Consider the following 16,722-nt stretch of genomic DNA (forward strand, 5'->3'; position numbering starts at 1 on the left):
TGAAAATTCCACTGCATTATAATTTGTCACCTTGGAGAACTCAAGTTCAAATAGAACATTCCTCCAACGCCCTGTGCAAACTTGACAGAACTTCTCTGGACCTCGCTCTTTTTTTCACTTGCTGAGTAACAGTTGATTTGACTTATGCACTCAGCCCCTAGAAGCAGCATCTCCCCCTAGAGCTGAATTTGTTAACACTGATGCTAATAAGAATTCTTTGGTGATGACATCTCTAGCAGGAATGTTCGAGGAACTGTTTGTGACCTCCTAAAATAAGGAGGTCCGCATATTCTGAAGCTAAGGATTGGATACAGTGATGTGGAATGAATTTTGGAGTCAGACATACTCCCAGTTCCACTGTAAATATACAATTCCAGGGCAAGTCAGGCAAGCTCTCTAAGACTGTTTTCTTATTCATATAAAGTGGTAAACTCATGCTTTGCAGGGTTGAAATGAAGATTTAATGAGATAATGACACTATTATGTGATGTGCTTAGGGTAGTAAAAGCCTCACTCTCCTGGTCCCCTCCCTGCTTCCACTCGCATGTCTGGGCACTCCAACTTTACCATCCTATTCTCCAGCAATGCTGGGTGTTTTTTGCCTCCTAAATGCTCGCTGCTTTTTCTTGCATTTCCACATACTGCTCCTTCAAAACCCTTTCCCTCTATCTTTGCTTGCCTAACTCTGACTCCTTATTCAGGTATCAGCTTAAATGTCTCCTCTCCAGGGAGCCTTCCTGAGTTCGCCACCGTCTGTAGATTCCACTGCACTATACCATCTTCATAGTATAATGTAGTCAGGACTTAAAAGGGTGGTCTCTGAAGCCTGACCAGCTGGGCTCCAAGCCTGGCTCTTTCATTTACAGAGGGGTGACCTGAAGCAGGATACTTAACCTGTCTTTGCCTCAGTTTCCCCACCTATAAACTGGGGACCAGGGTGATCACGCATCCCTGTTTTCTCAAGACAGTTGAGATTTAGGCCTCTAACCCTAACAGAATTATTACAAATAACCCCTTTCATTGTCAAAACCATTCTGATTGAACAACAAATTATACGGCCACCCTAATAATAATAATACCACACATCTCATTGGATTACTATGTGAATTAAATGTGTAGATACAGACACAATGTTTGGAGCAGTGTCTTTGACACTGTAGATGCTCAATAATGTTAGCTGTTCACACAACAGGCATCAATTGTTTCGGTGTATCTCTGTCCCTACAGTCATCTCACTGCACGGTGAGTCTGTCCTCCCCACCAGACCTGAACCACTCGAGTGCAGGGATATCATCTATCCTAATCATATTTGTACCCCCAGGGTACTGCTCAATGGATAGCTTTAAAGTCACATTTAGACAAAGAAAATAAATCCATATAGCAGCGTTAGAAATTTAGAAATGTTTGAAAGGGAATTGCTATATTTCACAAACAAAGCAAGTTTCAAAAACAAAGCTGCATGCTGAGAATTTATCTGACCATAATTGACTGGTCATCTACTATGTGCTGGTGACTGCTAAGCTCTCAGAGAGAGTTTCTCAGTCTCTGAACTACTGATGCTTGGAGCTGGATAATGCTTTGTTGGGGGAGAGAGGACTGTCTTGTACAGCGATGGATGTTTGGCAGCGTTGCTGGCCTCTGCCACTAAATGCCAGTAACACACACCCCACCCCAAATGTGACAACCCAAAATGACTCCATATGTTGCCAAGTGTCCCTTAGTGGGCAAAATAGTCCCCATGTAAGAACCATTAACGTAATGGTAAGACCTGCCTCCTCCACTTTAGAAACAGTGTTGAGAGGCTGGGACATCTAGTACCTGTGGGTTTTGTATAACAAAAACCATGAATGCAATCCTGACATAGTTTGTATAGGCCTCTGATTTCCTCTCTGAGTTATTAATATTCATAACAAGCTAACTCAGTAAGAGGCATTCTTTGTTTAGGTAAGAGTTTAATCAGTCAAGAAAGATAATATTTCTGCATGAAATATTTCATATATTTTCTACTGTTTGAACATTTATTATTATTGTGAATCTACTGTTTGACAGATATGGTTTCTCTTCATTTTGGATTTTATCTCTATTGGACATAATACACTTTTCCTTCCTTCTTTGGTCTAATAAGCAAAGAATCTTATATATTCATTGCAGACAAGAATCATGAATGGTTTTAAAAGATCAGTATAAGAAAGAAAAAGAAAGAAAGAAGGAAGGAAGGAAGGAAGGAAGGAGGGAGGGAGGGAGGGAGGGAGACAAAGAAACTAAAATCCCCTATTTGAGCAAAATGCCCAGTGGAAAGGTTCTCATGTGGCCTTGGCACTTACCCATGCCTTTGTGGGGAAATTATTACAAGTCTTTTGGAAACCATCAGTTCTGACATTTCTCATGGAGATCTAAACAGGATTGGTGAGAGAATCAATTGTCATTATTTGCATTTCCTGAAGCTCCTTTCCTTTTTTTCAATGTTGGCCACCATTCTTGGTGACCCAGGCAGTGTCCTGCCCACGAAGCCACCAAGGATTCTAACAATGGGAAAATGTAAGCTTCTTAAGATTTCATGTTCCACCTGCAAATGGAAAAGACTAAGGTCTAGAATCTGCCATGTTTACATAGACATTTTTAGATAGCAGATCCTTTTTTAATAATAGTAAGTTGTAGGGAAACCTCTCATCATTGCCACAGTAGATAAACTTGAACAAGCCCCACTGCCCAGGAAATCAGTGTCTTGATAAAGGGCATCGGATTTCCCCTTCAGCCACAGGCACACAAAGGTCACTCGTGCCTCTTCAGTGACTCTCCTGCCAAATCTCCAGCTGCTCCCACAGACAACTGCAGGAGCATCCTGTCAACAAAGATTTACTGAATGACCCTGCGTACAGGGATACATCAATGGACAGCAGTAGCCACTGCCCTCAGGAACACATAGACAAGACCTAGGAACTGAGGGGAGCTACAGGGCAGTATGGTAAGAGTTTGCTGGCAGGAAATGTGGAAGAGGAACAGCCAAAAAGATAGGGGACTTTCAGGGAGAAATATCAAAGGGAAGATGCTTCCTTTGCATCCATTGTGAAGAATGCTGGGGGAGTAGCCATGTGTGTGTGTGTGTGCATGGGGACTGGAGGGCAGGGAGACATTTTAGGGAAAGGGAACCAAATGCACAAAGGCCTAGAAGTGAAGTAGGGCTTGGTCTGTGTATCACTCAGGGTTCCAGCAGGAAACAGGTAGACATTCAAAGGAGTAAATGAAGTGAGCTCAGGAAAAGGTTTAAGACAGGATTAAGAGAACCAAAGGCTTGATGAAGCACCAGTGGCCCCGCCACAGAGGAAGCATGTCTACTCCTAGGGGCCTGAAGGGCCAACGGGAGGGGTGGTATGACCTGAACCTGGTACTGCTGTGTGGCAGAGGAACACCATCATTGCCCAAACTGCAGCAGGATCAATCTCTCTCTCTCTCCTCATTTTCCTCTCTCTTGCTTGGACTAGCCATGGCAGAACCCAAATGGAAACTGAGGATAAGGACACCTGATAGATGCAGTACTAAGATACCAGTCTTTCAGAGCACAGAGTGGGGCATGGAAGGGCAGTTCTTTAGGGGCACAAGGAGAATAACCAGTGATGTCCAATTGACTCCCAGTTACCCTGTGTGGCTAGAAGCAGGGAGTACACAGGGGAGAAATAAGAGTCAGGAGAGGGGATGAGAGGGGAGGAAGAGCACCGAATCCCACAGGCCCTCTCGTAGTCTCTGCCCCGGCCATCACTTGAGAGGCTGCCACTGGGGGCGTTCACTGTGTAGCAGGCAGATGCTGAGTGCTTTGTATGCAGCGATAGTGATGGCCTCATTTAATCTTTATAAGCCCCTGTAAAGATAACCACTGGGAAGAATCCTCATGTGTTGACTGCTAAGTTGCATTCACTTTAATAGTGACTTTACATGTGCTGTTTTGTTTTATCCTCACAATAATTCTAGGTCACAGGGATTCATTTTTTCTTTTGCGTATGAAGAAACTATAAGTTCACTGAAATGTACGATTCAGGAGAATGGAGACTTGTTCTGTACCACCAGAATCAGGGATAGCGCTTGGTACATAGTATGTAATGGCAATCAGTAAGTACTTCAGTAAAAACCAATATAGACTCAGAAGCTTTCAGAGCTTGAGTGATGGGGTTGACTTCTGACTCCCAAACTCTGAAATCCTAATCCACAGAACCATCCTGTCCAGTGGAGAGGGAACAACCAAGAGCATGCACCTCCCTTCTGCCCTGTGAGCGTCCATGAGAACCTGCGTTAGCTGAGACCTCCCCTAGGAGGAGGCTGACTGGCTTGCATCCCTTTAATCTCTCCCCCACCAAGCTCATTCATTTATTCATTCAACAAATGTACCCAGAAGGCCTGCAATATTGTTAGACTGTAGGCTCCAAGAGGGCAGGGTCTGTGTTTTTCTGTCCGCATACAGTGTGCACACTGCCTGACCTATCAGAGGCACACAGTAAATATTTGCTGACTCTGTGGATGAATAAGAAACAGGATAAATGCAAGTGCTGTGCAAAGCCCTGGGGATACAGAGTTCATAATAGGCGAGACAAATCACCAACATGTACGGGCAGTACCAGAGGTCTGTATGGGGTACCAGCCAAGAGATCAGGAGAGAAGAGAGCGCTTGACCAGGTTGAGTCTTGACCTCCAGGAGTTGAGCAGATGGTTGTTAGACAAACGTGCAGGAAGCTTAAGAAAAAGCATGCCAGGAAAATGGTGTGGCTTCAACAAAAGAGTGTGGTGGTGGGGTGGGGGCGGGGGACAGATGTGAGGCTTCCAGGGGCAGAATGACGAAAGATGAAGCTGGAGAGGGTGTTGAGAGCCAGGTCACAGACAACCTGTCTGCTACATTATGAAGGTCGAGCCTACTGCAAACGCCCTGCCCTGTATCTTTGCCTGCTCTTTGCTCATGTAAGCCTGATGCCTCCACGGTACACTAGACTAGGTCCATCCTCTCTCACCTGCTGGAGGACTTCATTCCTGCAAACCTTCGCCACCCCTTCCATCAGCAAGTTTTCCTTCTCTGCCAAAACACTCCCGTTATCATAAAGCTATTACAATATGCTGTGATCTTTGCCACCTAAAAAGGAAACTTGAAAGAAAAATTTTTTTAAAAAAACAGAAATATCTGTGGTCACTTATTCCGTTACAGCTTTTGCCCTATTTCTTAGTAACACATAATAGTAAAACTCCTAAAATCTAGGCTCCGTGTTGAGGCTCTCTGTCTCCACTTCCTTTTCTCCCATTCTCCTGTAAACCCATTTCAAATAGGCTTTGGAGGATTTGACTTCAGCCACTTTGCTAATGCATCTCTTTTTAAGATTCCCAGCGACCACCACATTACTGAAACCAGTGGTCAGCCCCTGGTCCTTGTCCCCACTGGCCTTTTCAACAGCTCTGGGCAGAGTCAACAATCTCTTCTCGCTCACACTTCCTTCACTTGGCTTCAGGACATCCTGTCTCTAGATTTTCTCCTATTTCACAGAAAAGAACTCCAGATTAGGAACCAGAAAACTTATGTTTCAATGAATTCCCAAATTTTACAAAGTTTCAGCCTTTGGCAGATTGGTGAGCAGATGGCACAAGTACCCTGTTCTTTTCCCTGACCTCCCACCCCACCACACACACACACATAAACACACACACACACATACACACACACACACACACACACACCACACACGCACGCGCTGGTCCCTCAAGGCTCCAGACACCTGTGAAGACCAAAAGGAAACCTTCTTTCTCTGCAGTTGCTCCAGAATGAAGGGGGAGGCAGAGGCCAGCAAGGCTTTTTGCCAAGTGCCAGACAGTAAATAAGTAAATATTTTAGGCTTTGCCAACCACATGACTTCCCTCCCTGGCCCCTCCATCATCGCCTTCCCCTTCTCCTCCTCCACCTCCTCCTCCTCCTCCTTCCACAATTCTTTAAAAATGTAAAAGCTATTCTTAGCTTGCCCATAGTTTGCATGGATGAAAACTCCTCCTCCCGGTTTTCCCAGAACTGTTCAGACTTTAAAACAAAGTCCTGTGACCAGTCAAATCAGGACAGCTGGTCACCCTGGTTGGTACCACTTATGTGGCCTTGGGCAATTGCTTACCCTCTCTGAGCCTCACTTTCCTTTTCTGTGAAATGGATCTAATAAGACCAAGCAAGGTTGTTGTTGGACTGTCCATAAAATAGCATGTGTAAAGACCTTGGCACAATAACTGGAACGTATTTGCAGTGGATACACTTAAGTGCTCCTCCAGCCCCTTGGGAGGAGGCTGGCAGGAGTTCCTAAGTGGTAGTGCTATCTCACTCTCATGCTGTAAATCACTCTTGGAACAATTGTGGCTACTTGTTTTGTCTATCTCTCTGAACACAGTAGAAGAGATGTTTTAAAATATGTTAATATCTTAAAGTACTTTGTATTAGCATACTTTACTTTTAAAATTTGTGCTACCGCCTGTTATATGTCTCGTATTTTTTCAAAAACATTTTTAACTTCATAACTTTTTACCTTGTCTATTTTTAAAAGTTTTAATCACTTCTTTTTATTTTTTCTCAACTTCAGGCCTTCCTATTTTTAGCCTTTAACATTTTTACTTCTTCCTTAATGTCTTAATCCTTTTAAATCCATTTTTTTAAAAAACTTATATCACTGTTCTTTCCATTCTATATTTCAAAATTCTTTCTTTGTGTTATCTTTTGAAAAGACTACACTTTTCCCTCCTTGCTTTGTAATTTCTCAGGATATTATTCTTTGAACCCAAGTTGTTACTAAAGGTTTTTCATTGTTCAGTTTTACTTTTTAAAAGCGTATGCCAGCTGAGTTCAGCGTGCCTCATTATTTTTACCTTTCTCTTTGATTTTCACTGAAGTTTACCACTTTATCACTCTGTATTTTGTACACTTCATTATGTATTATTTATAATTTTTTTTCCAGTTCAGTGTGTGCTATTTATACAGGGCAGGCAGGAAGTGTGGCCGCAGGCCAACAGCTGTGGGGAGAGCCCGTGACCCTGGAGAGGATGTGGCCCTGGCTCTGCAGCTACCGCTGTGGATTCTGTCACTCTTCCATCCCGTTCCTCACTGAATCCTTGAAGAGTGTAGCCTGCATGATGACTATTCCTCATGCTGCATCTCAAGGGACTTTACTATATAACACAAACCTGGCCGTGTCGCTTACCTTTGACGGGTCACTATGGTGGCATGAGAACCATGAAAACAATGATAATGACAATTGCAACTACTATCAATCCATATTGAGCAATTACTGTGTTATAGGGCTCTTGCTAACTGGTTCCATTGATTATACAGTGATATTTTGAGGAAAGTATTCCCATTTTACAGGTAAGAAAATTTGAGGACTAGAACAGTTAGTTAACTGGGCCAAGTTTTATATAAACTTGTTATACACAAGTAAAGGGCATTATTGGGAGTCCAAATTCTTAGCCACTGGGCTAAACTGCCAAGCTCTATGTACACAGTGGATCAAGCCAAACTATTGCATATTGGCTCCCTTAGTGAGGGCAATGACTTGCTATGGTCACCCTGTGGTTGCTACATGGTAGCAACAGGCTCCAAGTCCCATTCTGTATGATCCCAGAGTTAACTCCCTGACCACCCCACTGCTATCTCCCCTGCATGGTAAATAATGGACATAAACATTCTTTGTAAAGCAACATAAATACAGAAGACTCTAATACTTCATGGTCTCTGGCATCTTTCTTAACCCAGAAGAAGAAAATCTATAATGCATCATTTATCCAGAAATAAAAATGGAAAAATTTTACATCACAGACTAGACTTTAGAAAAAGAGGTGGCCTCGTATTTCAATATATATCCAACATTTATTGGGCATCTGTTATCTGGTAGACACATTCATATACAGCATACACACACACACACACACACACACACGCACACAGAGATTACCTTACTTATGTGAGGCAAAGGTTTATTCCCATTGTTCAGATGAGAAAGTTGAGGCTCATAGAGGCATAAAGTGACTTGTCTGAGGTCACATGGCTAGTAACTGGTGGAGCTGAGACAAACACACGTCTCCAGTTACAAAAGCTCCAACATTTTCAGGTGCAAAGGCTTTGAGTGGGTAGCTGCCCCACCCACTCTATTGGGACCACTCCCCTCCCACAGAGTCCAAACACCCCGAGGGCTCCGGAGAGCATCCAACCTCCCTCTAGATTTCCTCTCTCACTCCCCTTCTTGTCCTCTGTGTTCACAGTCTTCCTGCTGCAGCCCCTCCCTCTGCCTAACGTGCAGCTGCTAACACTTTGTTGTGACCCCTTGAGAACAGACTGAGTCCGAAAGCAGAGAGGCTTTGACATGGGCCCAGTACTCTGGTTGGAAGAATGATTTTGGAAAGCACTTCACAGTGTGCAAAGAGCACAGGTTTGATGCATAGGAATAGAATAATGGAAATGGAAGTGAAAAACAGTAGACAAATGTAGTATCTTTTCACGAGTCAGAAATAAAACTTGAATTCTACCCAAGAGGACCTGAGAACACCAAAGTCAAAAATACAGTAGCCGATGTGCTCAAAGTCAAGGGTATTCAATGGATACTTTCCCTGAATCTTATTAGTCCATTAACCTTTTTCCCACCTGATTCTCTAGCCATTTGAATGGAAAAACTTTAGCTACTGAAGGGGAAAGGTAGGGTAAAGTGAGGAAGAGAGAAGACAACCGTACCCCCTCTTTTTTACTTCGGGTTTCCAATCTACATTGGGAAGGAAGAAACTTTGCATTGGATAGAATGGTCAGGGAAGGTGACATTTGATCCAAGATCTGAATGAAGGGCATAGTTCTATTAACATGCTATTAATGGTTTGGATTACTACGTTAAGATTTGCCTTTGAAAATTTTTTTTTCTTTTTTGCGGCTAAATAGCTCTTGTTGTAACCACCTGACCAGACTGTTTTTGTTTTAGGTTGTGGCCCAGGCAGTGTTATTTATGTGCATGAACACAGCTGGAATCTTCATCAGTTACCTGTCAGACCGGGCCCAGCGCCAAGCCTTCCTGGAGACGCGGAGGTGTGTGGAGGCCAGGCTGCGCCTGGAGACAGAGAACCAAAGACAGGTACCATTTGGAAGGCCATGTATTCCAGTTATCATCTGGACAGTCTCTGAATGACATGGAGACTTTTTTCCCTCCCAAACATATTCCGACTTGCAAGTGTTCTCTGAAAGTTTGCGTCATGGTATTCTAGAGTCTAAAATAGTCAAGTTAGACTTAGAGTTCAAAGTGAATTGGTCTTATTCACTGCACTCAATTAATTGTTCCCCACAAGAAATAAAATGATTGTAGTCACAAAATGATTTTCTGAAAATTTTGACTGACATCTATGTTTGGGAACAAGATCATGAGTCCTAAAAATCATCACACTCTCACCTTTGACTCTCCTTCTTTAAAACTGTAAATTGATATTTCAGATATTTTTTAATGCATTGCAATTCATATTATAGTAAACTCTTACAAGAATCTTGCACATCTAGTCTCTAATACCTCATCCTGATTTTTAGAAGATATGTTGTACATAATAAATTCTATGGATATGATGCCAATCCCAGAATAAGGGACATAGTAGGAAAAACAAGTTGGATTGGGATGTGGGCAATGATTTCCAGTTTGGAGAGGTTTAAATAAAGGAGTTTCTTGGACTGCTGGATTGGATGGATGCTATAGGGACTTAAAAAATAGCTTCAACCTCAGATAATATGTTTCTCCAAAATGAAATTAGCTTTCAAAGGATAAAGATTTACCCCTATTAAAGCTATTCATATCTTCAAAATCTATGCATACCTTTGCTTCTGAAAACAATTTTCAAAGAGGAATATCAGGAATGTGTTGAAGGGGGGGAGGGGATGGGTGTATACCTACATAATGAGTGCTATGCGCACCATCTGAGGAATGGACACTCTTGAAGCTCTGACCCGGGGGGGTGGAGGGGCAAGGGCAATATACATAACCTAAACTTTTATACCCCCATAATATGCTGAAATAAAAAAAAGAAAAGAAAATTGGTTTTAGAGTCAAAATATAGTATTCCATGATCATATGCTGTTAAGAATTCTACGCTCAATAAATATATTGGTTCTATTATATCAGGCTCTTTTTTCCTATAATCATGTCTTGTTTTATGTAATGTAACATACTTGTTATTTTAAGCTGTACTCAATAATAGTTTGGAAAATTGTAAAGAAAGTAGGTGTGAAAGACTCAACATTTTTTCGTGACTACTTTGATCAAATCACCAGGAAAAAATGAATCTTTGAAGTGGGTGAAGTGAGGTTTCTGTTATAATGGATGGACAGACAGGTAGGGTGCAACTGCCAAGACTCACCTCCCACCCCCATGTGCTATCTCCAGGGGCACAGAGAAAACTATCAAATTTCCAGATCCCCCCTTGACTTCATAGGATTCCAAATAGGGAATTTCTAAGTTAATGTACAAAATAATTATAGTTAATCGTTTTATTGCAGTTTCTCTGAATAGCTCTTGGAATAATTTAGAAAAATAACTTTAAGAAAGAAATCACCTTGTACAATAAACACGAGTCTCTCCCAGGACTGTGTATTATGTTTCTGTGCAAAACAGAGCAGTTGGCAGACTGGCACGTCACTCTTTCCATGGGAGCTGTGCCAATTCAGAGAATGCTGTCATGTTAATAATTTATTCAACTGTTATTGATGCTGTATCACAACAAGAGCTGCAATTGTGGGGGAATCATCTGGAATGCCTCCTATTTAGTGTTTACGAAACATCAGAGACACTGAAAATTATTGCCTTATCATATCCATAAGACATTTCTTCTTTTCCCATCCTTCAAGTTGGATGTCTTGGAGTCGCTGTGATCTAGTAATCTAACATAGTGGAAAGATCTTTCACCATCCTCCTTAATCTTTATTTTTTTTAAAGTTGGTAGAAGAAGAAGGAAAATAATAATATATAGAGATGAGAACAAGTTATAACTAGAATGTAATGAAAAGACCACTAGGGTTTGTGCCACGGCTCTTATTATAATACTTCCTAGCTGGACCACCTATGACACTTAAATCTCAGCCTGTTTCCTCATCTGTACTTGGGGCAATATCTTTTTATTCAGCATTATATTTGCCTCAAATGAGATAATGTATATGATGCAATACAAAATTATAAGTCAGCCTCATTGTTTTCGTGGATAAAATACAAGAGAAGACTATTTTTTGTGGAAGGCTCTTTGTTCTAATGATTGAGTAAAATATGCTGTAGGCTTCTCATAGTCCTATGGTCACAACTAGGATAAAGTATTTCTGACATATTGACCACCGCTCCTTCCCCCAGGGGCAGTAGCTGAGATAGCTAGCTCTGTATCATTCAGTGCTAAAGTTACTTTCCATTGGCATTTGATCTCTGCTTCAGGTTTCCATTATCCCTGAGAACTTCCCCAGTGATAGATGGGCAGTGTAGTCTGGCAGAGAAGACACGGGCTTTTAAATGAGACTGCCCTGGATTTGAAATCTTTGCTTGGTTACTATTTTAGTGAGCTTGAGCAATCTCTGAGTCTTAGTTTCTCCATCTATAGTAAGGGGATAATAATGCCCTTCCAGAAAAGTCTCCTTAATGGTTAGAAATGTTGTGTGCAATGTCCTTGCAACTCAGCAAGAGTTTCTATTAGCATTATTATGCGTATTGATTTATATGAGTCAGTCAACATAGTTCAGTTCCAAGAAGACGCATTTGAGAGTACATTATGGATTGGCTTGTCTTGGTTGAAATAACTTAGGGTAATTTAGATAGAGGTAAATCAGGATAGTCATTCTCCTTGGGTATACAGCAGTTCAGGTATAAAACCAGAACTCATCATTAGGTTCCATCCATATCTTTTAAAATATCATGTGCCATTAACAAATGTATTCCCATTTATCTCTTAGCAGAGCTAATTATAATGCTACAACTGTTAAAAATTCTATACTTTGTGAAGGAGACACTGTTAGGGCCTAAGTGGCAACAGAATGTTTTCCTTGAATAATTATCCCAAAAAAGACTAATGGCAATTTTTTTGCAATTATAAATGCAGAGTCAAAGAGATCATATTCCACAGAAATGATCAAGTTTTGTGGGATTCTTCAAGCACTGGCTTATCCTGCAGTAGGTTACAAAGAAAATATTTAAATGGCTTAATTTACTTTTTGAGGGTCTCTTATGTGCCTGGAGCCCTGAAGGGAATTAGGAGTATAGTGGTGACTAACAATCAGTTCCTGGCCTTAAAGAGTTTACCAGGTATGGAGGGAGATGGACGACTACAGAGACACATATGGAAATAGTGTATGAATCAAACCTAAACTGAAGGCTTATAGAAGGCTACCTACAAGAAGTATTGCCTGAACTGACATCTGAATAGGATTTAGCCCAGTGGAGAAGCAGTGAAGAGTACTACAGAAAGGGCAAAAACACATGCAAACATCTTGAAAGACAAAAGAACATAGTTTGTTGGGGAAATTATGAGCACTCCCATGATCATTCATTCATTTATTCAACTATCTATCCACCCATTATGCTGTAGATACAGAGATGAATAAGTCTCTGGATTAGCCCTGTAATTAGAACTTTAATTATTGGAAGAGAGGGAAGTAAGAAATCAGGGAAGATACTGATGACAAGATATATATTTATATGGTCTATTGAAGGACAACAATGCTGAGCAGTAGGTTTTCTCTGATACCCTCTGGAAAATTGTATACTTCCTCAGTGGGTCACTACTACTTCCATTCAATAAAAAATATATATTTATTGAGTGTCAACTATGCACCAGCCATTGTTCAAAGTGCTGCGTGCACCAAAGTGAAGAGAATCTGTTATAGATCTCTATTGTGGCATGCCACACTGGATCTCAATCATGGCATGGCTGTTTGTTAGGATGAACTGTGAGCCCCTGAAGGATGCTCTGGCTCATTCATGCCTCTACATGTCCAATCTAGCATTGCCTGAAAACCAGCATGGAATATATGGCTATAAAATGACTGGAATCAACCATATTTAATGGTGGTTACTAATTGTTTTTCCAAAGAAAAATTATCAAGCAGTAGCCAGAGGGTAAGTGGCACGTGAACCAGGCTTCCTCTTGCTTGGTGGGTCCCATGGCATAATGAGATGCTTGAGGTCCTGGGAAACAGGCTTGCTCCTCAGATAATCTGCAATTGCATGCATTGTTCTTGAGGTCAAGAGCAAGCAGACAGGAGAGATCAGCAAATGTTAAAACTCTTTACTCGATGTCTCTTCTAAGCTAGGGTTTTAATGAAGCTTTTTGAAGGTGATTCTCAACTTTACATCTTGCTTTTTAGTAGCTGTCACAATGTCAAGCAGAAATTGTTGAAGGGGCTCAAAAGCTGACATTTTTAATTTAGATGATTAGTTGGCAAGAGGTTGAGCACATAATGTTCCTTTCCTTCAGGAAAATGAGAACTTTGTCTTTTTTTTTTTTTAATCACCAATTGCAACTAGCATGGAGCATAATAATCACCTCCTATCTTGACTCTTGGTCTCCAGCTTCTCTCCCCACAATTTGTTCTCCCTCCCCAAGGCCTGGCCTGGTTCAGAACCAGTACAATGTAGGGGTTGAGAGCAAACCTTCCAGTAAGTGGAAGATCTGGGTTCCAATCCCACTTCCTGTGCTTCCCAGCTGTGGGACCTTAGGCAAAATGATCCCCCTCTGGATACCTTGATTTTGTGGATGTGAGATGAGCATAATGATCACACCTTCCCCCAAGGGTGGCAAGGAGTAAAAATGTACAGTTCCTAGCCCAAGGCAGAGCGTGTGCTCAAGGGATATTAGAGCAGATGCTGTGATGATGATGATGTTGCTGTCACTCATCTCTGCAGGAAAATCCTCCAGAGATCATGTTCCCTCCAGGATAAAATCCAACCCCCCATGCATGGCCCAACAGGACCTAGTTCCTGTTATCTCTCCAGATCCCTCCCTATCCCTCACTTCTCACCCTGTACCAGACGACCATCCACGCCCTGAACTGCTATTTCACCACCTTGTGCCATGTGGTTCTTTCAGCCTGGGAAGTCCACTTCCCTCCTAATGTGTCTCTACCCTTCTGCCTCAGCATCTCTTCCCCCATGAGGCTTGCTTTTACCTTCCAGGCAGGGTTGAAAGGCTTTTCTTGTGCTCCCAGCATACTATGAAAGTTAAGTCTATTACAGAATATGTCATACTTTGTGACATTTACTAATCTGCATTTCTCTCTCTCCACGACCACAAAGACAAGTTAAAGGCAGCTACTCTATCTAATTCATCTGATTCTTTGGTATTTACTTAGCATAGCAGCTGAAATATAGTATCTTCTGATCAATGTTTATTTAACTGAATTATATTGAATTCAGACTTTGGCTCCTGGCTTCACTTCCATCTATATGAATGCTGTGATAACGCTCCTGTGTAAAAGTAAAGAGACCTGTGCACATTGTGACCCCAGCTAAAACCGTGGTGGAGACAACACTCTCACTCAATTCAGTGGAGGTTGGGACAGGCTGAACACACATCTTAAACAGACCTGCCAGGGGAATTTTCCATCTGGAATCTACATCTTGAAGCATCTCTCTTTGGGGACCTAGATTCTAATTATTATAGTTTTTGTAATCCCACTTCTCCTCCCAAATGATCCAAATGGCCCATATTTATTTTAAATATTAAAATGAATTAATTGTTTTTCTTTCAGTTTGGAGGATTGCATAAATCTCCTTATGGTAATCATGGCATTTCGAGGTGTCTCAGAAGCTCTGGGGGCACTAGAATAAAGTTTCTGATGATACCATATGTTGCAGCAGCAGGAAGATTATTTTTAAATGCAGCAGATGTTTTAGCTGTATTAAAGCAATTCCATTAAACTTAAATATCTTTGTTAGACAATGTTGGTGTAAGCTGGTTGTTCGGACAATAGAAAAAGTTGGGTTTCCGACTGAGTTCTGTGTTGGTTGATTTGATGCATGTTGGTGCCTTATAACATCTAGGAGATTTTTTTAATTACTGATACTATTAATTAGTAAGGCAGAGCTTTGTCATTTGGTCATTTATTCATTCCTTTAAGGAAGAATCAAGGTTGACCTGAAAGTGGCAGAACCTCAAAATATTTGTTCTTTATGCTCCAACTAGATGGGTCTTCTCATTATACTCCAAAAACCTCTTCAGCCTCCTACCATCAAGTCATTTTTAAGAATTTTCCTTTTCTTACATTCAAGACCACCTGTGGACCACCCATCATGTTCAACCTTTTCTGTTATTAACCTATTTCACTTTTACTATTCTTTAGTTTACACTGGAGTATTCACTGTTTCCTACACATTCTTCCTACCTTACTACACTCACGCCTTTGTTTATGCCTTTCTCCCTACCTGGTATAACCTTCCTTTCATCCCTCAACCTTATCTACCCTTCAAAGCTCAGCTCAAATGTCACCTTCTCCACAAAGACCCTCCCGGATGCCCCCAGCTGTGATCTCCATGAGAATTTCATTTGTACATGTCCTTATGGAATTGATCTCTTTCTACATTCTGCTATGCCCTTGCCTTATTTTTGCTTCTACACTATGAACTCTTTGAGATTGGATATATGTTTAATTTGTGTTCTTCACAATAGCTATGGATCCAGAAGGGGAAAAAACCCAAGCTGGGAGGAAAAACAGAGACAATAAACATGTAAAGGATACTACTAACTATGTTTCCCAAATATTCTTCCACCCGGAAATATTTGTGAATTTGTGGATTTAGAAAATTCTCTCTTCTTGCAATATGATCTCTGGAGTCTTTGCCCTCTAAAACCAAGAGTCTAATCTCTATGCTTGACAGTTGAGAAATTTGTTTAACTTCTTCCATCTACCAGTCTAACATCACCTTCTTTACATAAATGACTTCAGCCTAGGTAGAGCATTGCCTGAGCAAAATTTTAGAAATTAAATTTCACCTAGAGGCATCTTCTTGATCATCTTGCTTCTGCAAACTTCCATTCCTCTACGTTCCATTTTTTTCATAGCTTCATTTTATTTCTCTTTATAGTTTCATTTTCATTCCTTTCATATATTCTTGGGGGGGGGGAAGTAAGGTGTTATTATTATCCTCCCCCAATATATAATACTCTACAGCTACACTGTCTAACACTGGAACATTTTCTGTGACGATAGAAATGTCCTATATAAGTGTTATCCAAAAGCCACTAACCACTGAAGTCCATTGAGCAGCATGTGAAATGTGGTCATGGTGACTGAGGGGTTAAATTTAAATAGCCACATGTAGCTAGTGGCTCCATATTAGACAGCACATCTCTATATTGAGACTTTTCCACACAACTGTATCAGTTAAATCTGTGTGCAAATAACAATCAACACTTCCTACTCACTTAAGGAAAAAGACGGGAAATTTATTGTCAGGTTGCAAGGGAGTATCAAAAAAATTTTAGAGGTGAAATAATTCGGGGCCCAGGAAGGGCCCAGAACTAGAAAATCGAGAGGCACCAGAAATGCAGGGAGCTTTCTGTCCAGCTGTGATTCTTTCTCTGCATCTGCTTTGTCCCCTCCCTCTCTCCAAACCAGCCTTCTCTGCTACTCAGGCTGTGTGGTGGAAAACAGCTGGCATATGAAGTCTTGAAAGTTTACATCTACTTTGGACTCTATTCTGGAAGAAGAGTCCCTAATAAAACAAGATGCTC

The 16,722-nt window shown here is 41.3% G+C and overlaps 1 protein-coding gene across 2 annotated transcripts in view; it reads left to right on the forward strand.

Annotated features, from left to right (window-relative positions):
- ADCY8 (adenylate cyclase 8) overlaps window positions 1-16,722 on the forward strand; it is a 216,352-nt gene that overhangs the window by 38,864 nt on the left and 160,766 nt on the right. For both annotated transcript variants that reach the window (XM_045560407.1, XM_045560408.1), the window contains exon 2: window positions 8,964-9,113. In XM_045560407.1, coding sequence (XP_045416363.1) covers window positions 8,964-9,113 — 150 coding nt within the window. The remainder of the gene's footprint in view (window positions 1-8,963; window positions 9,114-16,722) is intronic.

The sequence above is a fragment of the Lemur catta genome, chromosome 9, assembly GCF_020740605.2.
Source record: "Lemur catta isolate mLemCat1 chromosome 9, mLemCat1.pri, whole genome shotgun sequence".
Lineage (NCBI taxonomy): Eukaryota > Metazoa > Chordata > Mammalia > Primates > Lemuridae > Lemur > Lemur catta.